At 27.9% G+C, this 21,843-nt stretch overlaps 1 protein-coding gene across 3 annotated transcripts; it reads right to left on the bottom strand.

Annotated features, from left to right (window-relative positions):
* Positions 1–1,376: 1,376 nt before the first annotated feature.
* Positions 1,377–21,797, bottom strand: Fbxo42 (F-box protein 42). Of its 3 annotated transcripts, XR_015429202.1 has the most exons (12): positions 21,514–21,797; positions 19,902–20,138; positions 19,004–19,107; positions 17,204–17,379; positions 14,585–14,681; positions 13,273–13,329; positions 12,581–12,706; positions 11,510–11,619; positions 8,196–8,666; positions 2,679–3,836; positions 1,732–2,606; positions 1,377–1,449 (listed from the first exon to the last, which is right to left on the bottom strand). XR_015429202.1 is itself a non-coding variant. In XM_016059877.5 (10 exons), the coding sequence occupies exons 1-10, from the start codon at positions 21,647–21,649 to the stop codon at positions 3,512–3,514; spliced, it is 1,839 nt and encodes a 612-aa protein (XP_015915363.1). In that variant the 5' UTR covers positions 21,650–21,791; the 3' UTR covers positions 2,168–3,511. The 3 variants fall into 3 exon arrangements, 1 of the variants encoding a protein (XP_015915363.1); XR_015429201.1 differs by having other exon boundaries at positions 1,377–2,606; positions 21,514–21,791; XM_016059877.5 differs by lacking the exon at positions 1,377–1,449 and having other exon boundaries at positions 2,168–3,836; positions 21,514–21,791.
* Positions 21,798–21,843: the final 46 nt, after the last annotated feature.

The raw sequence follows: 21,843 nt of genomic DNA on the forward strand, positions 1-21,843 counted from the left end.
CATAAAACTTTACTTTCTCCCTCACCCACTCTTTTTTTAATTTATATAAATTTTTCAGCATTCTTCAATTTTTTTTTAAAAAAATGGCAGACATTTTTAGAATATTTCCAGTATTCTTCTACTCCTATTTCTCAAAAAGGCAACCATTTCAGGTATATTTACAGCATTTTTGACAAGGATTAGAGATAAGTTCTGGGAGTTCAAGCAACCTCTTCTCATAAATCCTAAACACTTTAAATCCAAGACCTCCCACCTGTGACATATAGTATTTTTTTCAGAAAAGAGCCCAAGATTAAACATCACAGATAAAGGTTGAAATCTGTTTCAGTATAAAGGCAAACTTCGCTAAGAGAAAAACCTAATAAACTATCTTATTCGGAATACTTATTTATGGACATAACACCTAATTACTTTTTAAGTTAAATAATTTATAGATAATAATTTACATTAGATTTAATAATTAATAGAAAGTGTATGGAAATCAAGGACAAAATAAAATCGTAAGAATATAGAAATCATAATGAGATTAATGACTTCTATTAGATAAGTTCAAGCCTATGTTGGGCTTATAATTCAAAATCTTTTTATTTCTAAAGATAACAACAACAACAAAATTAAGCACAGAACAAAAAATTTCTGATAAATTAAAGCTACTTTTAAGTAGAATAAGAAAGTTTAATAAGAAAAATTCAATTCACATTTATAAAAAATTTGCAATTTAGAGTATCTTATTTTAAAAAAATTGAGAAACCTATTCCGGACATCTCAGTAAGTGTATCTTTGGTGTAAATGTCAACATAACTTATCATTCTTGAATTAGTCACAGTATTGTCCTCCTTTAATTGTGCTTATAAATGAATAAAAAAATAAGTAACACATGAAAATATTTTTTAAACAATTTATACAGTTCAAGATTAAGCATTATATGTTACATTTTCCTACAATCTTAACCCTCAATATCAAAGGCATGATATTTAAAAACAGCAAACAATGCAATGTCACACTCTCAGAAAAAGTAGAATTAAGTTAAAAAGATAGGTGTAACTTATTTTCCTAATGCTGACATTAAATTCTTAAGATTCTTAAGAAAAGATTTTTTTAACATCCAGTAAACAGACAGGCACAGCAGATCGAACCTTACAATAGTGTACGCTTAAGGAGAAATAGAATTAAATAAGCTGAATTATGGTTTTCAGAAAAGGATTGTAATAAACTAAAAGAATCAAAGAAACTTAATTTCTTGATTTTGGTTATTTTATATTAAATTTAAAAGTTTGATGAGAAATACTGATGCAATTGTTTGCAAATTTATCTCCTTTTCTTAATTTATTCTTTTTTCTTCTATTTGAAAAAAAAAAATTATTAAATTTAGTTCCTTTTTTTTTTTCAATGGCACTTTTATTTCATAAAAATAACAAAATATTAAAGGAATTATGAATTGGACATGTACTTGCAGATTTAAAAAATTATTGCTGTTAAAATAAATATATATATTGCATAGATACTTTCTAAAAATGTTATGAAAGTATCTATAAATCAGTATAGATGTAGTTCATGATCTGAAAACTCAAGTTGGTAAAGTGAAATACTGATGCAATTGTTTGCAAATTTATCTCCCTTTCTTAATTTATTCTCTTTTTTGCTATTTGAAAAGAAATTATTAAATTTTAAACTTTTTTTTTTCAATGGCACTTTAATTTCATAAAAATAACAAATTATTAAGACATGTACTAACAGATTAAAAAAAATTATTGCTGTTAAAATAAATATATATATATTACATAGATATTTTCTAAAAATATTATGAAAGTATCTATAAATCAATATAGATGTAGTTCATGATCTGAAAACTCAAGTTGGTAAAGTGATTTCTCTTCAATACACAATTTTCTCATTGAATAACAAGTGATAAAACATTTTGAGGAGTCACAAAAGCTCATGCAAAAGTATAACATCTGCATAGTTGCTATTTATTGCTTCACAAACCACATAGAAGAAATACCAAAAATACATACAGGAGGTTTATATTTAAAAGAACATTTTTATGGTAAACACATGTATATGGTCTGCAGTAAGATTCTTATTTCAATATTGTGAAAGATTAAAAATTTAAGAATTATTTTAGATTATGGTAAAAAAAAGAAAAGGAAACTGTTTACTTCCCATCCAAAGAAATAGTCAGTAATATACCACACTAAAAGTTTTTACTAACAGTCAAAATTTTGCTTACTTTTGGTGTCATTTCACTGGTTTAGACATGTACGTTAATCAACGTCTTTCTTTTTTCTCTCATTCGGCAAACATAAATTAACATTTGAATTTGAATGAATAGTCATATGTTTCTTAACGGAGGAGCTTTTTCAAAGAACATATTAAATTCCATTTGGATAACACTTAATTTTCAAAGTTTGAGAAAATGCTGCAATTAACTGTAAGTATAGAACAATAATTCATTCTGTTAAGTTTTGGAATAAAAAAAGTTATTTTAACTTCTTGATATTTTTAAATATTCTAAAACTGATTTTTGTAAGTTCCTTGAGTCAATTTATATGTTCCTCAACTAAGTGAACATAAATTGAAACTTATTCTAAAAAATAAAACATCTACTATTTAGAGAACAGTAGATGTGTTATATTTTGAATTTTCAAGTTGCAATTGATTAAAATATATTTGAATACAGAACATTATTTCTCGTAAGATTTTGAATATGACATTTCTCGATAAAAATAGTTGATTTGTTAAGACATTTTTACACAGTCTAAAATTGGTTTTTGCAAGTTTAGTCACTTAATATGTTTTTCAACTAAGTGAACATAAATTAAAACTTATTTTAAAATTTAATACCTCTACTATTTTGAATCCAGTTGATTGAAACATCTTTAAACATAGAACATTATTTATTCTGGTAAGATTTTAAATAAGACATCTTTTAATGAAAAAAGTAGATATACTTGATCTTCCTGACATTTTTACTTAGCCTAAAACTGATTTTTTAAATAACTAAATATGTTCTTCAACTAAGTGAATATAAATTAAAACTTATTCTAAAATTTAATTCATCTAATATTTTAAAAACAGTCAAATTTTGAAATTACAATTGATTGAATTATCCTTAAATACAGAACATTATTTATTCTAATAAAATTTTGAATAACACATTTCTCAATGATGAAAAGTTAATTAGTTAACATCTTCCCGATAATTATAAACATCCTAAAACTTATTTTTGTAAGTTTACTTAATATGTCCTTCAACCAAGATCTCATCTTATTGCCTTTAAATTTACTAGAATATTCATATGTAGCAGCCATTTCATATTAACAACACATATCATTATTGTATTATGATTTTAAAGATAAGCAATAACAGTTTTGAAATCTTTTAGTAAAGCAGACATATCAATCCAAACATTACAACAATTAAATTTATGGGAAAGAACGTCTTCAACAACCTTTTATTTACAACTAAAACTGGTGCAACTCGAAACATGATAAGTCTAGAAATAATTTCATCAAATAACAAATCTTTCAGCAGTCATGTAATGCAAAGAATTAGAAACTACTTCAGGTATGGTTTCTCCTTCCTGTTGAGTAGAGTTCAAATCTTTTTGTATTCCTCCAAACATAATAAGTTCACCTTTACCAAGCACAAGAGAATACAAAATTATTTCTTCGGGAGCGGAGGGAGATTCATTCTTGAGTGGTCGCCAAGTCACATGGCCTTTGGTTGTAGCAGTACTGATATCGAGGACATATAAACACATTGGATTTTTCGAACCACTTACTATGTGAGAATTAGGTTTCTGATATACCTTCTGAGTTGCTAATGTAGGAAAACTATATAAAAATAAAGATATATAAATTTAGAACAGAAAGTTTATTTAAAAATAAAACTGATAAAAACATATTTGATAAATAAAATATATTCCCATCATGAAAGGGTCTGGACATATGAATAAAGCTAACCAACATGAATAAAGTGCAAAAGAAAGCACTAGATAAACGTGTTTAGCCAATAGGGACTGAGGAACTGGTTTAAACAAGATAATAAATGAAGAGAAATAAGAATCCGGTGGGTGGCAATTGAGAATCCTATGTGTGCAAGATGTAGAAATTAAAATATATTTCCAAACATAAAGAAAGAGTGGGATAATAGAATAGGCATTAACTCAATAATTAGAATTTTTCAAAATGTAGAATAATTTCAAAAAGTCAAGGTCAGTGTTGAAAGATTTTAGCAGAAGAAAACTCAAACATAAGATTAAAATTCCAACTCTGTAAGATAGTTAAATATCCTAATTTTCGACTTATCAATTAAGTCAAATTCAAAGTTAATTAAATCAAAGTTTAAGAGTACTTTTAGTTTGCTAAATATTAAAAAAAATTTTTATAAGAAACTAGATAAATACCCAAATTATCAATATAAGGTTGGTGCAATTTAGTTCGTTCACAAAGGTGTAAACTGCTTCAAATTCAAATTTATTCTAACTCTTAGACGTTAGTTAATTGATTTTGGTACAATAAGGGAAAAAAATTAGAACGTTTGTTGGATTGCGTGATTAATTTTCTATAAATAAAATCAATCGTATTAGCAATGAACAGCACTAGCTTTAAGAGAATGGAGTTCACAGATAAAACATCAATTAGAATATATTTTAGACACTGCGATCAAGCGTTAATAAGGTCTTTTTAAAAGATTGATATTATTGTGCTTTATACCCGTGAGTTAGCTTTACTTTATTCAGTATATTTCTATTTTTAAACTAAATTAAGTTTTAGCTTAACATTCATTGGTTCATAATTATTCTAATTTATTCTTTTCAAATATGACAAAAGAAGGTGGATTTTTTTATTCTTTTAGAAACTTTTTTTTATTAAATTTTCACCCAGTTCAATATGGCATGCAGATTAGACATTACTGTTTTAATTAAAATAAAAAAACAGTTGGATATCAATAACAATTTCAATAATTTTTATACATTTTTTCAAACTATATCACTAAATATTAGAACAGAAACTTTCATTATCGAAAAAAAAAATCTCTGAACATCAACAATTTCCCTGATTAAAGGGTGTTCTTTAAAAATACTTTACTGTTCGTTGTTATTTCGGCAACCATTGGCCTTTTGGGAAACAAGTAAGCAAAGTGCCCCGTTCATTTGACAAGAGAGTACCACAAGAGAGAAAAGTACATCTTAGCTCAGAACCCCAGATATAGATGGCAATACCACTAATTACCAAGGCGACTTTGATCTGAAGGGGAAGGAGATTTTCTCTAGATCCCTGTACTCTTGGTAATGCACAGCAACTGATCACAGGATTTTTGATTCCACAGATTTTATGAGCACGTATATTGCATTTACTCAGTGGGTCTACTAGACTAAAGTCCGATTTCGAAGGGTCTTCCAGACCGGAGTCCGATTCTGAATGGTCTTTCAAACTGGAATTCGATTCTGGAAGGACTTCTGAACCCCGGTTCATTCAGACTGGAGTTCGATTCTCTATCTTCTGGGCAAACACTTTACTAAATTACATAATAATAGTTATAAATATATATCTCATTGAAAAAGAATTCTGATATACTAAAAAAAACTAACAAAAAATAATTATTTTCATCTAACAATAAATTGTTAGACAGCAGCGAAACTTTATTGATGAGTATATTTATAGATTCAAATGTTTATATTTGACTGAAGATAAGTGATTACAATTTTTGACAAATCACAATACAGGGATGTGATTGAAAAAAACACAAAAAAGAGGAAGTTTATAACTGTAGCATTAAACGTGCAAAAGAAAAAATTTTATGAATTCAATAGCCAATCTGATAATGATTACATTATTATCTATTCAAATAAATATAAATAAATGGTAATTATGTTCTTAAATAAAATCTTGATTAAAATAATTTTTTTTTAATGATTTAGATAACTTTGAGTAATTATGCATAAGCACGATTTTATGTATCATATCATTTTAAAAAACATTTCTTTAATGGTCAAAGGACCTATATGGACTTTCTCATCAGTTCTTTGTTTTTTCGATGGTCTTTTATTAACATGACTGATCTGTAGACTGCGTTTTGCAGACTTTTAATCATCAGTATTGATAGGACAAGAAAGTTCATTTCTCACACAATTTTTAGAGGCCTTAGATTAAGAATCGCGATGTTGGATTTCAAAATCGCGATGCTTGATTTTAAAATCGCGTGAAAAAGAATTGTGATGCCGGATTTTAAAATCGCGTGAATAAGGCGATATCAGATTTTAAAATCGCGATGTTGGATTTTAAGATTGCGTGAATAAGAATCGCGATGTTCGATTTTATAATAGGGTGAATAAGAATCGCGATGTTGGATTTTAAAATCGCTTGAATAAGAATCGCGATGTTGGATTTTAAAATCGCGTGAATAAGAATCACAATGTTTGATTTTAAAATCGCGTGAATAAGAATCGCGATGTTCAATTTTAAAATAGCTGTAAAAATCACAATATTGAATTGTAAAATCACGTGAATAAGAATCACGATATTGGATTTTAAAAGCACGAAAATACAAATAGCGGTATTGAATTTTTAAATCGCGTAAATAAGAATCACGATGTATAATTTTTAGAGTCCGTGAATACTTATCGCAACGAGTAATGTTTAAACCGCGTATAAATACGAAAATCGATGTTTGATATTACAACCGTGTGATAACGAATCGCAATATTGAAATTTAAAAATATATATGAATACGAATCGCGACATTGGATTTTAAACTAGCGGGAATATGAATCGCGATATTGGGTTTCAAAAACGTTTAAATACAACTCGCATTATTGGGTTTTAAAAACGCTTAAATACAAATCGCGATATTGAATTTTTAAATTGCGTGAATGGGAATTGCGAGTAATGATTTTTAAATCGTGTAAAAACGAATCTCAAAAAGTAACTTTTAAATCAGTTAAATACGAAAATCGATGATTTACATAAAAATCATCTAAATAAGAATCGCAATTTTAGCAGATTCTGGCCCAGTTCCTAATATTTAAAATTCTGTAAATCAGCCAATCAAAAGAAATCAAGTATCAGCGGCCGAAACGAAACTGATTAGAACTTTTTTTCTTTTTTCCAATCTATAGCGGAAGTCGCGGTTGTCAAGGCAACGGCGTACATGCCGAAATTCTACCCATTTTCTTCTGAAGATCATTTTCTCAGGAGGCTACTGCAGGGGGAGGGGGAGTTCATCGCAAGTCCGACTATATCGTTCGTTAGACTCCCCAAAAGTTTTTGGAACATGGTCGGAAATTTTAAAAAGTCTTTCATCCCTGAAAAGATAAGAGAGTAGTGGTGTAGGAGACGGCATTGTTTTACCAAGGTCAACCACTTTTACCCCAGCCAGCAGATTGACATGTGAATAAAGGTTTATTGGGGGCTTCAATACTTTCGCTCCGCAGAAGAAAAAAATTTTCAACAAAATAACATTTATTGCATAAAAATTTTTTCCTCGCGGAAATTTATGAAAAATGAGAGGAAGATATGGAAAAATCTGAAAAAAGCGGAAATCAGCGGATCTGCGGAAGAATCACATCCCTGACAATAACAAATTACATTTAACTTTTCATAAAAATTTGGAAATATTACAGATAGCAAAAGTATAATTAATATAGTAAAACCTAGATCCATGCAGTAATTTTTTCGCTGTATCATATCAAAGGCTTTGAAGCCTTTTGAAAATGTTGGCATCAGTTGCGGTAGCATTATGCCATCTTCAACGGTATTAATTTGCACTTCTTCAGCTTCTACAACAATTTTTTTTAACCAAAAACACTACAAGTTTCAGTATGTTCATCAATTGATGCATAAACATCAAACTTTCTGTTTGAGACATTTTCCCCAAACTACAACAAATCCACATTTTCTTCATCAAAAATAACTTTTTTTTTGAGAAACGTGTTCAATGTTTTTTTAATGTCCATAAAAAATGTTGAGTGGTAGAGGCAGCACTCTGCAATTTTCAAAAGCAAAAAGCAATCGTTATTAACGTTATAAGAATATTATTTGCGAGGGGACCATTAAAACAATATGATACACACACGAAAATTAAAGATATGGGAGTGATGGATCAAGATTCAAGTGTATCTCTAATATTATAAATTAACATAGATACAAATTCATTACTAAAAAAAATAAATATAAATAATAGATTATTACCCAGCTTTGAGATCCTTTATTCTTTGTTCCATACGATCAAGTCCTTCTAACTGCCTCTGCCTATTGTTCCGTGCAAAAGGGTTATTACCTATTATTACAGTAGAATTATTTGGTCTTGATGAGTTCTGAAATGGACCACTGGGTGGGGAACCACCAGAAGGACCAGCCCCTTCAGAATTCTGGTTTGCCAAATTAGAAGGAGGAGATGAACTTCTGATGGCATGTCCAGATGTGGATGGAGAATCAGAGGTTGAGGAATTATTACTGCTGCATGAAGATGAAGAAAAAGAATTTTCTGGGCTACCTGATGCAGATTTTTTCTCAGCATTTTTTTGACCGTATGTGTCATCCTCATCACTACTAGATACCTGAGCTGGACGGGGGTCGGCGGGTCGTTTCAGAACGCCTCTTTTACCATTTACACAAGGATCGAGTTCTGACGATGGCCGTTTAGATGTCTTTGCTTTGGAACTGAAAGATTTTAATTGAACACATGAGTCACTAGCTTTACAATATGCAGTAAATCGATCAAATATCAAAACTGGTTGGAATCAAGTTAACTGCAAGGATTTAAAAATGACTCGAAAATGATACAAAGCTGGTCATTGCAAAAAAACTGATAAAAAGTTTAATATTAAATCTCGCACTCTTTTTTTATTATACCATACGAATATGCAAATGACATATCTAAGTGCTATGTTGTTTCTGTTTTGGCCTTTCTTCAACCTTTAAACACTCTCTTTTTTTTGTGTAAACAATAAACTCTTTTGCATCTTCCAGACATGTTTTAAAATACTCCAATATCCTACAAAACTTATTGGAAAAATATACTATCATCAATTTTATTTAGTAGTATATGTTTAGAATACACTGGAAACACATTATTTTCTTATTTGAATCTTAAAAAAGAAGACATTTGTAATTTTATAGAAGAACCCTTCCATCTTTCAATCACTTTTGTTGAAACTGAGCAAAAATAGGGTTTCCTCTTTTCAAGGAAACCAAATGCTAAAAGAAGCAATTTTTTAACCACCCTTCAGACAATCTGAAAGAACATTTTCCTGAAAGAATATTTTTTGGAAAAGGCTATTGCCTTAGACAGAATATATATATTAGACATAAGGTATTGTCCTAGATTCACCTATACATAGGTGGAACCTATTGCCCTAGGCAGATACAATACATGGATGCAATCTACTGTTCCAGATGGATCTAGTTAATCAACTGTTCTAGATGGATCTAGTTAATCAGAGTCTAGATAAATCGTGCTCTATTATATAGAAATAGCACCTCATTAATGTGGTAAAACTTCTTAAAAACTAATAATATTTTTAAAAACTGAGTACTCAGAGTGAAAAATAAAGAAATGTAAAAAAAAAAAAAATAATAATAATAAATAAAATTTCAAGAAAGAAAATAAAACTTAATTTAAATTTTAATTAAAAAATTAAATGAATTACAAGACCATTTTCAAATTGATAATAAACCTGCTGCAGTAGAATAAAGAATTGAACAGTTTACTATGAAATCTATTTTTATAAAATTTCTAGTTTAAATAAATATTAAATTAAAATGATTGATAGAATGGTGGACAGTTATGAATGACATAGTTTAATAACTAATAATATAATTTAAAATTAAAAAAAGTCAAGCATTTGATTTGAATAATCATATTTTTTTTAAATTTAATATACTCAAGTTTAAATTAAAACAGTACCATGGAAAAGCAGGCAATAGTGTAATTTTATTTATAGTGTGCAAATTAAAAAAAACGGAATTAATAATATGATTTAATAATATGATATACCAAGACTCAATCTTAATTCTTGGAAGACATGGCCTCAAATATGCTAATTAATAGGAGCAAATGATATCTTCAGTTAAGAAATCAGATACAAAAAAAAAAAAAAAAAAAAAACACTCTCTCTCTGAAAAAGCATATTTTTCAACAAATTAGGATTCTTGACCCTGAAAATATATATCCACACTCTGGAAAATATGTTTCAAACTAATTGGGCAGGAGTGCGGTCAAAAATTTGGACCTAGATGAGGGTCTTTTATCAGGAGAATTATGAATCCGACTGTAAATAGATATTTTTTCATCAAACTATCTTCGGATAAATTAATTTTATAATTGCGTTCAAAAATATTTTGATTTGTTTAAAAAGTTCAAGATATGGCGAAGTACGCAAAAAGTAAAATTAACCCTTTCGCGACGCAAAGCGCGCTTACCGCTGAGGCCAGCAGTCTCTCTAGCGTGTGTCTCCCCAGGGCCGGAGGGTTTTTTGATGTTAAGCCTAGTTCCATGAAATTACCGAAATATCAGCGCGTTGTTTAATATTGTTCTGTAGAGTATTTAAGTGACATATGCTTTATATATATTTCTATGGATACTTTATTTACTTAAGTTATTTATTGTTTAAATGTAATATAAATATTAATAAGTTTAAATATTTTGCATAATTTCCTCTATTTCCAGCTCAGTTAAAAATTTTCGACGCTTCGACATTCTAACGGTAAAAAGAAAAAAAATTCAAGCCTACAAGATCTAATTATCCACTAAAAACTAATCCGAAAATCGAAGGTAGCGAGAGATAAAAAAAACTCCCTTACTTACTGTAAATAAATATCACGTGCTAATTTAAAGAGCCCTCATAAAACATTCCCCCCTCCACTCCTTCCCCTAAAAACCACGTGAATGTACTTTCATCTTGAGTAGAAGGTCAAATCTACATGTATCTGAAACCATATGGACATACAATGCCATCTTTTGGAAGAAATTTCATTTTTTAAAACGTTCCGAAACGCTGGCACAAATAAGTGACGGTCGGGGGTGAACGAGAAAACTCTCTGACACGCGGGTGTGTCGGCCGGGAAGTGAGCGCGTTTCTTGCTGTCACATATATGTGACAGTCGGCTCGAAAGGGTTAACATTTAGAGGTCATAACTTTTTATCACTTTTCTGACCTAACTATTGGAACCATATTTTCCAGTTTTTGGCAATCTCATATACTTTGATTATCAAGAGCGAAAGTCCGTAGAAAAAAAAGGTATATTCCTTCAGTGAAAGTATATTTATATGTTTCCCTTTGTATCTTAAAATATTATCTGCCCTAATTAATTAGCATATTTGAAATCAAGCCCTCAAACAATTGATTCTTGGTACATGAAAATCAATCAACTGATCAAAAATTATTCCGGGTGTTCCATTTTTAATTTTGTGCACTCCACATTTTTCCTCCATCAAAGACATAAATAAATATTTACTATAAAAGAAATAATAATGTAAATTTTAACAAAAAAAAATGTCATACTTTCGAGGTGGAACCCAAATGCGAGATGGTGCTCGCAATAGATGAGGTAATGAAGAAGCAGATGTTCGAGAGCGTTGAGTTTTACTCATGACAACCACCTGGCTACCAACCTGACGTATAAAAAAGAAACATGGATTAAAGACTATACTTTATAGATAAAATATATATCGATATATAGATAATAATACACAATATACAGCATAGATTAAAGAAGCAAAGATGGTATTAAAAAAATGTATGATAATGATGGATATATACATATAAAAAAAAAGAAAAGAAAAAGAAAGAAACACTTTCACTAAAGGAAATGTAAATTTTAATTAGCTATAAAATTGTATGTAGTGCAAAAAATAATTAAAACATAAAATAAAAACATGGCAATTTATATAAAAAAATTTCTCTATTATCATAAACAAAATAAAAAAGGTAAAAAAATTTGTACTATTTGTCAAAACCACAGGCATAAATATTTAACATTAAATATGAAAGATATACAAAATTATGAATTGAAGCAAAAACAACATTTTGCAATATTCACAGAAAAATAGGGAAAACTAAACATGACTAAATTATTTAATCACATTACTAAATTATTGAACTGCATTCAGCAATAACAAATCTTAGAACTAAAAATCAATAAGAATGGGTTTTACAATTCAAATGCATTCAAGTAATAAATACCACAATTACAAACTTATAAAAAGGGTAGATATCAATATGTAGATAATAATTTCATTATATAAGGTGGACTTAGTATATAAACATCAAGCAATATTCACTTTCTTTTAACATGCATAAAATTATTGAACTGCATTCAGCAATAACAAATCTTAAAACTAAAAATCAATAAGAATGGGTTTTACAATTCAAATGCATTCAAGTAATAAATACTACAATTACAAACTTATAAAAAGGGTAGATATCAATATGTGGATAATAACTTCATTATATAAGGTGAACTTAGTATATAAACATCAGCAATATTCATTATGCATAAAATTAAACATTAGAAATTAAATAGTACAATAATAGCTTATTTAAAATTGCTATGTTTGGTTAAAATGTCATTACTTTGCAAGCAGGATGAAAGGCAACATGAGGAGCGGCATTTTCTTTGGATTTAACTTCCATTTCTTGCCATTCCCACAGTCCATCTGAACGGTTATTCATTTTTAAAAGCCAAATATCAGTGTAGAGCTAGATTGGAGATACAAAAATATAAAATACTGCATTTGAAATTAAAAATAAAATATATACCCTCCAGAGATTTGTACAAAATATTCTTTTCCATTAGTTGCATACTAGAGTTCAATTTTGAAAAGAAACAGAATTTCAATAAAACTTCATCTCTCCCCCTATAGTTAAATTATTCATATGTTGTGGCGGACAAAATTCTTTTAACTACTGCTTATTAAACTATATACGTAACAGACTCATTTTGCAATGAGAAAATATTTTCTAAAACTATAAAATTTCTTAATTTTAGAAAATATTGTTGTTGGAAGGTACAAAATAAGCAATAAAACAAAAATTGATATATCTTATAAATTATCTAAGTTACCCCAAGATTCATAAACGTTTGTATTACAGAGCAGGCAAGATACATAAACACTTGTAATCTTTAAACAGAAAGAGGATTAACTTCTAAGTTAACTTCCTAGATCGCTAAACAAACATTTATGAATGGTGTATCTCTCTTGTATGTTTATAAATCTGGGGTAAAAATTTAATCAAGCTTACTTTATTAAAAATAAAAAAATTACCATATTAGGGCCACCACAGCCACCAATGATTAGCAAATGATGGCGATCAATGGCAATCTGAAAACAATAATAACATTAAAAAATTGCATTTTCCAATTTCATAAGAAAATTTTTAATACTCCCACTTTATATTCAAAATTTAATTGCGTTAATTTTAATTATTCACATTAATTCTAAAAAATTCAAAAATACTAAATCATAAGAATGTGCTGATAAGAAAATTTTTGCTATCAAGCTTTTAGAGAAGTTTATCGAAGACTAACTTTGCAAAAATTCTTTAAAAAACAGAATAAAAAAAAAAATAAGAACAGATATTATTTTTTTTCGAACTAAACATGCTCCTTTCCATGTCTTTTCCTTTTTGCATATAAAAGCTATATAAATATTTTTCATTAAAAAAGATTAAAAATAATTAATAAATTCTAATAGCTTTTTCTGAAGTGCCATTTACACTTACTCAATTTTCCGTCACTTTCATAAGTTTGAAAACTTTTTAAAAGTTAAAAAATTGTTGTTATGTTACATTATTATTTTGAAAAGGTACTAAAAATTGGAGTAAGAGGAAATGGATATATTTCCAATAATTATTTTAACAAAAACTATAAGAACTGAATTAAATAAAAAATGAGTTATATGCCTTAAGAACTGCAAACCAAACATTTAGAAATGAAGAGCTTTTCCAGATTACAGCTTTTTTTTACAAAGAATATGCTATTTTCGTAACTGCTGTGAGTTTGCAACAGTTAGTCATGACTATTAAGTCAAGTTAAGCTCATCTAAAGCCAGAGTTTCTATGTTTATTTTTAAAATGGCACAAAACGTCAATATGGAAAAAAGCTACAGTTTTGTGAAAATTTAGAGCATTTGTGCTATAATTTTTTAATATTTAAAAACTTACTCCTATGCTGCATTGCCTGAACTCATAAAAACTTACGAAAATTGAGAATAAGGCAATAATTTCGATAATTTTTATATAGGTGGAAAAATTTTGCCAAATTGTGGATTTTTAAAAAAGTTCAATAACTTTTAAAACATTTAAGCTATTTGTCCATTCTAAAGTCTAGATAGTTTTTCACAAGATGCAAAGACTTAATATGTGACTTTCAAACACTTAATATGTGGCTTTTTTTATTTTCCTTGGCGACATATCTTTGAAAAACCACGTTAATTATCTCAAAGGCTAAAACTAACAAATTTTTTTAGCAAATTTCAATTAAAACCATAAAAGCAATTTTTGCATCAAATAAAAATAAAATGCTATAAAAGATTATTTACATTAGTTCTAAATTTTATTAAATAATTTTATTTATACCTGCGAATGACCATAACGTTGTGGGGGTAGTGTTTCTGTAGTTTCCTGCTTTTGCCACTTATAGGTTTTCAGATCTAGCGTCCAAACATCACTTGAACTATAAAAAAATTTAGTAGGATATCAACTGTGTTGTATAAAAATAAAATAACAGTTCAACAAAAAAAAAAAGCTAATCTAACAAATATAACTTATTAAAGATCCATCCTCTTAAAAAAGATCCTACTTATTCCATTTTAATTAAAGGAAAAATACATATATACAATTTCAGTATTTATCCATCTCGGGAGCTGTAAAAAACACATAACCACATTCCCTTTATTAGTATGACTTAGTATACTGTTTTGTTTCTTTTTCAAATTTTTAAAAGCAGAGCAAAGGAATTACATTTTCTGTAATTCATTACCCAGCATTTAATTAAAAGAAAGGTTGCTTAAAAATAAAACAAATGCCAATTTTTTATTTCGCTGGCTGTATTTAATACAGTAGAACCTGTAAAAGTGACCACCTGGGTAAAGTGAACGCCTGAGAAAGGTGACCATTTTCTACTAGTTTTATTTCAAGAGTCCTTTTTAAAGAGTCTTCGTAAAGTGAGCACCTCTATATAGTGACCATTTGACTTGGTCCCGAGGGTGGTCAATTTAGACAGGTTCCACTGTATATAATACCAAAACAATAAATAAATAAAATTAAACTTAATATTTATATTAAATATATGAATTTCTAACAAGTTATAAATTTGCTTTGAACTATAATTCTGTTACAGAAGAATAGAATTAGTCTGAAAGGCAAAAATAAATCTGTGGTGCTCGCTGCTACTGGGTAGTTGGCTGATTCAAGAAGTATTTTTGTGAAGAGGTGTATAGAACCTGTTACAAGAAAACATTTTTCAGATTCTCTGTAAAGAAATGTGAATTACCCTTTATAGGACAATAATCTAAGGAGTTTAAATATGTATGATGGTCTAAAAAATTTCCTGCTATTATAATTAATTATGTAATTGCATAAAAGATTGTCTGAACTGATGGCATAGTTAGGGTCTTGTTTTGAGTTAGAAATGATAAAATCTTCCTGATTTCTTAAATGTCATTTTTTTATAGTATTTAGATCTTTAATTAAACAAGATATGGGACAATAAACTAATTAACACTTAGTACAATACACTAATTAAAATTTTGTGATATTTTTGAACAATTTGATTCATTTAAATTTGCTTGATTGTATCTAGTTGCCAAATTTTAAACTTTTTCAAAACTATAATAACAATTCTGAAAACATTAAAATTATTTACAATCTTTGTAACCAGATTTTATAGAACATTTTTATGAATAAAATGAAATAAAAATATTAAAAAAATATGAACTAGTTACTTAACAAATAATAACTGAAGAGGACCCTTAATAAAACTAAACAAGTTGATCATTATTGGTGATGGAATAAAAACAAAGTTTACATAATAATTCAACAACTTAATTAACACAGCCATTTTTTTAATTTGAGATATTTTAAATTGAAATTAAAAAAATTCACCCCGTTTAAAAAAATGACTGCTCATTATTAAAATTAAAATATTCAACAAAAGTAAGACTTATAAAATTGACTTCATGTTAATAATAGTAGATTTAGCGGTACAGGCTTAAAGTTGAAGCGAAATTTAGAATTTATTCATTTTCTCATTTTTATATTATATTTCACAATTAGATAATACTCCATATTACCCCTTCTCAAAGCTATTATACTTTTTTAACCCAGTGGTGTTACACGTAAGTTTCATTTGAGGGAATAAAACTAAAATTTTCTTTTTTTAATTCTCTCAAATAGTCATGCACATTGAAAACCTCAATGATGTACCCCTTTTTCTAGCGACAAACTGTTTTCCTATTTTACGATAGCAATTTTCCAAGATTAAAACTTTATTTTATGTCCACTAAATCAATGATTAAGTAAAACTCTAATAAATTTAGAGAAAATAAAGGAATATTGTAACAATCGCAGAAGACCTTTTTTATACAACCTTTTGATTGGAACTTACATTCAACTTGTTAAGAAGGAATCTACACTGAATATAAAAATTCAGCATTGAGTAAAGAAAAAAATTAAAAATTATTAATTTGTTTTCCTTTACTGCTTTGTTCCTTTGTTAAATCCACTAAAACATTTTCGCTCCTTTTACCAGCAGTTTGACAATTAATAAAAAAGGAATCGTTCTATATTCATAAACATAAAAATGTCACAAAAATCATTAAAAAAAAGTATTATGGCTTAAAACTTTCTTAAGACCAGAAAAAAAAATTCTGATCAACTGATTAAATAGTTTTTGATATATTTTGGGCACCAGCTTTAAAAACTCACTTTAAAAAATATGTTTATAGTTCTAAAATAGCTAAAAAATTATACAACTTTATCGCAAAAAGTAATAAAATGTTCTTCACAAATAAGATAATTTACTGGCAAATCGTTTGCTAAAAAAATTTGCTCGCTTCTGCACTTTTCTTAAAATTTCTAAACAATTCAGGAATATATAAGAAAGATTAGGTAGAACTTAGTTTTAAAAACATCAAATGGAAATAAATGTAAAAATAAATTCTTTTAAGTCTTTTTAAATGCAAAAATAAATTTTACTTTTGAAAAGGTCCATCACAGGTTTGCCTTTGCAAGCCACCAAAAACTACCATTAAATCACCATGAACAGTAGCAGAATGGCCAGCCATAGCAGGACAACTAGTAGCTGAAGTAATCTGAGTCCATCTATTGGTCCTTGTATTATATACATGGATCTGGTTAAACATTCTCCATACCTAGAGAAGTAGAAGAGGATAAAATTAATAAGGCTATAGAATGAAGAAAATGGAAATAATCATAAAGTTGGTACTTGATATGAAGTCGATAGTAGTTCTAACAAAAACTAATATTGTAATTGAACAAACATTAACAAGCAGGAAGAGCTTAAAAAAATGTATGCTTTTCATTGAGGTAACACAAGTTACAGTTCTGATGATAACAGAATGATTTGCATAGTGCCCCTACTTGATTCTGCAAGACTTAGTAAATTACAGGTACTTGCATATTTTTGGGTCTCTCTCTACTAAAGATGGGTCTCTATTTAAGATATGAATTCTTAACCTCTTCATCTATCAATTATTGTTCGTATTTATAATATTATTTTATTTATTGATAGACAAAAAAAAAAAAAAAGAATTTAAAATAAAGAAGAGTTATAATAGTAATATTTGAATTAGGACAAATCAAACATCTGCATCAAGGAAAAGAAAAGATATAATTTAATACCCTATTGGCCATTAATAACAAAGAAAAAGAAATTTATTATACATATTTAAAGTTTGGTTTTAATTCTACCAACACAGCTGTTGCTCTATTTTTTCTGCACTGAAGTACTACATGTCCAAGGAGACGCATTAAAACTTATTTACTCCTCGAATATTTTTAGCGTGTTTGACGCGTTTCAACCCACAAGAGCAATCACTGGTCCTAAATTCCACCTTTAACAGTCATCATGTAAAATGTCCACTACAATGATAGATGGATAATGAATAAGAGTTTCTTTGTGGTCAGGCAAAACATGCAAAATTTTTGTGAGTATTCTTCACCGGCAATGAAAATGTGTATTAGTTTCATTCAAAAAGCTCTTCAGAAAGACAAGTGTGTTCCCATTCGTAATATAGTAGTTCCCTTATCTTATGGGTTGAGTTCAAAATTACAAAACTATGCATGTGAACAGTCATCTGAAATGAATCAGTTGTTCAACTCTGCATATAAAATACCAACTATAAAAAATAATTAATCTTTCAAATATTTTTATCTGTTTGACAGCTTTGACAATGTTTTATGCAGCATTAAAAACTTAAATAAACTTATCCAAATAAGCTTTATCAATTTTTAAATTTCAAACATTTAATAATAGTTAACAAATCAGTTGTGATTTGCAAAAAGACATGCCTTCTCCCCTTATTGCCCATGAACTTGCTAGTGCACACAGATAGGCAGCATTTATTTTCAATAAATTATTTATTTTACATTGCATCACATCAGAAATTTGCACTTAGAAAAGCTGAGAGTGAGAGTTCCAAAATTAAAAGAAGATAATTAACAATAATTATTACTTGCATATTTATTCCTTTAAAAAACTTTAGAGCTGAAAACAATACATTATAAAACATTATTGATAATTCACTACTATAGAAAAAACTAATTGGCTGATAGGATTGGTTTAAAAAATATTGTTTAAATCGAGCAGCTAGGAAATAAGATTTAGGAATTTTTTAAGATTCATTTGCATGCTTGTTTAGGAGTCTTACAATTCTAAAAATTAAAAAGGCATAAAAAAATTTACAACATTAGAACTAAAGAAATTATCTTAAAATTCAGTATAACAATATCAATACAAGAAAAAAACTAACAAACCTGATGAAGTGGATAAGGAGCTGTGTGAGTCCACCCTCCAAATAAAATAAGGTTTTCTCCATAATTTACAAGTGTTGCACAAGCTTTGGGAGGAGGATAAGTACCTATCAAAATAAAACAAATATAGATTAATCACCTCTTCTAACTCAAATAATCATTACACAGATCAAAATTAAGTGGTTAATAAGTTCAAATGTCACACTATTGTATTGATATATTTTGCTTTGGCTATATTAATATGTACAATATTAGAAAGCACTCTTCTTTGCGGATATAATCGTGTGAGCTGATGAAAAGATCACATCTTTCTGGATTTTTAAAAAAAATTGTTTCCTTTTTTCGGAATTTTTTTCCCCTTTTTTTTCATTGTTCTGTAATTTTTCCCATGTTTTCTCTACATTTTGAACTTATTTTATGAGTTCTATTTACTTGCAGCCTATGCGCAATAAATGAAACTAATTGTTTTTCTTAATTTTCATCGTGTTTTTTTTTGTATATATATATATGAAATGAGCTAGCAAAATATTTGTCTAGACCTGTGACTGTCTAATCGCCACTCAGAGGAAGATCTTTGGTCTCCTCTGAGCTGATGAATGTAAACATAAAAGTTTTTGAAAAATTTGGTAGCTCTTTTCATTTGTAACACTATACTATTTAAAAATGATACAATAGCTCAAAAACTTCACTAGTTTAACTACCATTGGTATAAACTCATTAGAGGCTTACTATATAATGTAAAACATACACACTAATTTAGAATTTTGGCCATGCCTTTTTTTTTTCAACAAGATGAAAATTAAATTGAAATAGTTGACTTTTTGTGATATTTACATTGAAAGCAATGAATAATAATAAAACAAACTTTACTACGACAAAATACAGATAACAATAATTTTACCTGTTGCAAGAGGTCTGATCCAACATCGTGTTCCTAAATCTAACCGCCATAGGTCATTGAAAGTAGTGTTAGCAGTAGTACAGCCACCAAATATATACATAGAATTCTCACAACAACAAGCACTGTGAGAATACCTTTTTGATATGGTTGGCCCCGGATCAGCTACTTGATGAACCCATTGCACAGCCATGTTGCAAACAGCATTATAAAAATCTCTCTGCGTCTTACGAATAACATCTAAAAATAGAGAATATTAAATAATTTATATAACTTAAAAATTTAATATTCTGCAAAACAAATAAGCCCATTTTCAAAGAAAAGCTAAGTTCTGGATCAACACTAAATCCTAACCAAGCTGGGAATTAAATTTTGTTACTTGCAATTCATAAGTGAAACAGTTACGCAAGTGAAATTGTTAAGAGGCCTCTTTTCTTATTATCTTAGAATATGGGTAAAATTTTTGATTCTTTATATTTTTTAAATGTTTTTTAATCAAACTGAAGGTGATAGAAGAATATTTAGCAAAATTATATTCATTAAAAAAGAGTAGGAAATAAAGGTGTTGATTCATCAGAGTGGGAGTAATAGTGCTAGATATTTTTAGAAACTCTTAAGTTTTTTTTTTTTCAATGCAAAGCAATATAATTAAATGGTTAGTTATTTTTAAAGGGTAATTTACAATTGTACATCTGTTTATTTTTGATTTTTTTTTTAGTTTACTTTCGTTGTTAAAAGGAAAAAGGATTTAAATGATACTGAAGAATGTTCTTACTGAAAATTACAAAAAAACAATAATATTTAACAAATATCTAAAGTAGACTACATTTAACACGTAATTACCTAAAAAAAATGCTAATTTGTATCGTGTCATTTTTCAAATTAATATATAAAAATAATAAAAGAATGCCCACTATATTTATTTATTCAAATTGGCGATCACATAATAATTTACGTATATATAAAAATAATAAAAGAATGCCCACTATATTTATTTAATCAAATTGGCGATCATAATAATTTACGTACCTCAAAGGATACTACAGAACAGATATTTATTTAACATCAGTTTATTCGTGAAAATTAAATAAAGATGAATAGCAGTAAAGAATCTGTATTATGAAATTTAGTCTTTAAACAGAAGGGTCAGTAATGAGAAGATATTAATAATCTGTACTCATTTTCAGTGGTCAGTTTATATGTCTCTATTAGATTTCTATAAAAACATTTACATTTTTAATTATACATAATAAATTTTATATGTTATAGAATTTTTTAGAAACTAGAATTTTTTATTGTAAATATTGCAAAATAAGAAAAAGATTGCCAATATTTATTTCCTTATATATCTTTTTTCAATATCATTTTCTTATGTCAATATTGAGTTATTTTATCAATTTTTAATACCATATAGTCACAATAAACGTATAATTGGGAATATTTTATGTGTGTTTATTATAAGTAAACAAAAGGCAAGCCTTAAATGTAATAACTATATGTCTTTGTATATAGACTAATCTAATTAAACAAAATGAAGAGCAAAATTTTAAACAAAGATTAATAAAGATAATTAAATAAAGTACTATCGTTGTAAGAAGTAGGAGGAAAAATTTACCATAAACATAGCGATACCAAGCTTTATTAACTTGCATACATTCTTTAAGGTCTTTATATGGTGACAAGTAACTTAAAATGTATTCAATAATTGGATCTGGCAAATCTTCTATAGTAGCTGACCTACTGTCCTTCATTTTAAAAATGATTTAGTAAACTTCGACGTTTAGAACATTAAATAATTTTAATTCGAATATAAAGTTATACTAACAAAACTGTATTTTATTAAAATACTTTAACTCGCCATTGTCGCCAAACAGAGCGAAGACTTCAGGTTGCCATATCATATGGTCTTAAAATAAAATAAATTTATTAAGACTGAGGTAGCCGA

Source organism: Parasteatoda tepidariorum, chromosome 9, assembly GCF_982258835.1.
Source record: "Parasteatoda tepidariorum strain Cologne lab strain chromosome 9, Ptep-v5.0, whole genome shotgun sequence".
Taxonomy (NCBI): domain Eukaryota; kingdom Metazoa; phylum Arthropoda; class Arachnida; order Araneae; family Theridiidae; genus Parasteatoda; species Parasteatoda tepidariorum.

What these genes read in the sequence shown, in the direction of transcription:
- Fbxo42 (XM_016059877.5), bottom strand. Translation starts at nt 21,649, where the DNA reads ATGAAGGACAGTAGGTCAGCTACTATAGAAGATTTGCCAGATCCAATT. An exon ending in CCTTTCATCCTGCTTGCAAA is followed by an intron (nt 11,620 to 12,580) that starts GTAATGACATTT and finishes TTTATACGTCAG; the next exon opens with GTTGGTAGCCAGGTGGTTGT. An exon ending in ATAAAGGATCTCAAAGCTGG is followed by an intron (nt 3,837 to 8,195) that starts GTAATAATCTAT and finishes ATTTTTATATAG; the next exon opens with TTTTCCTACATTAGCAACTC.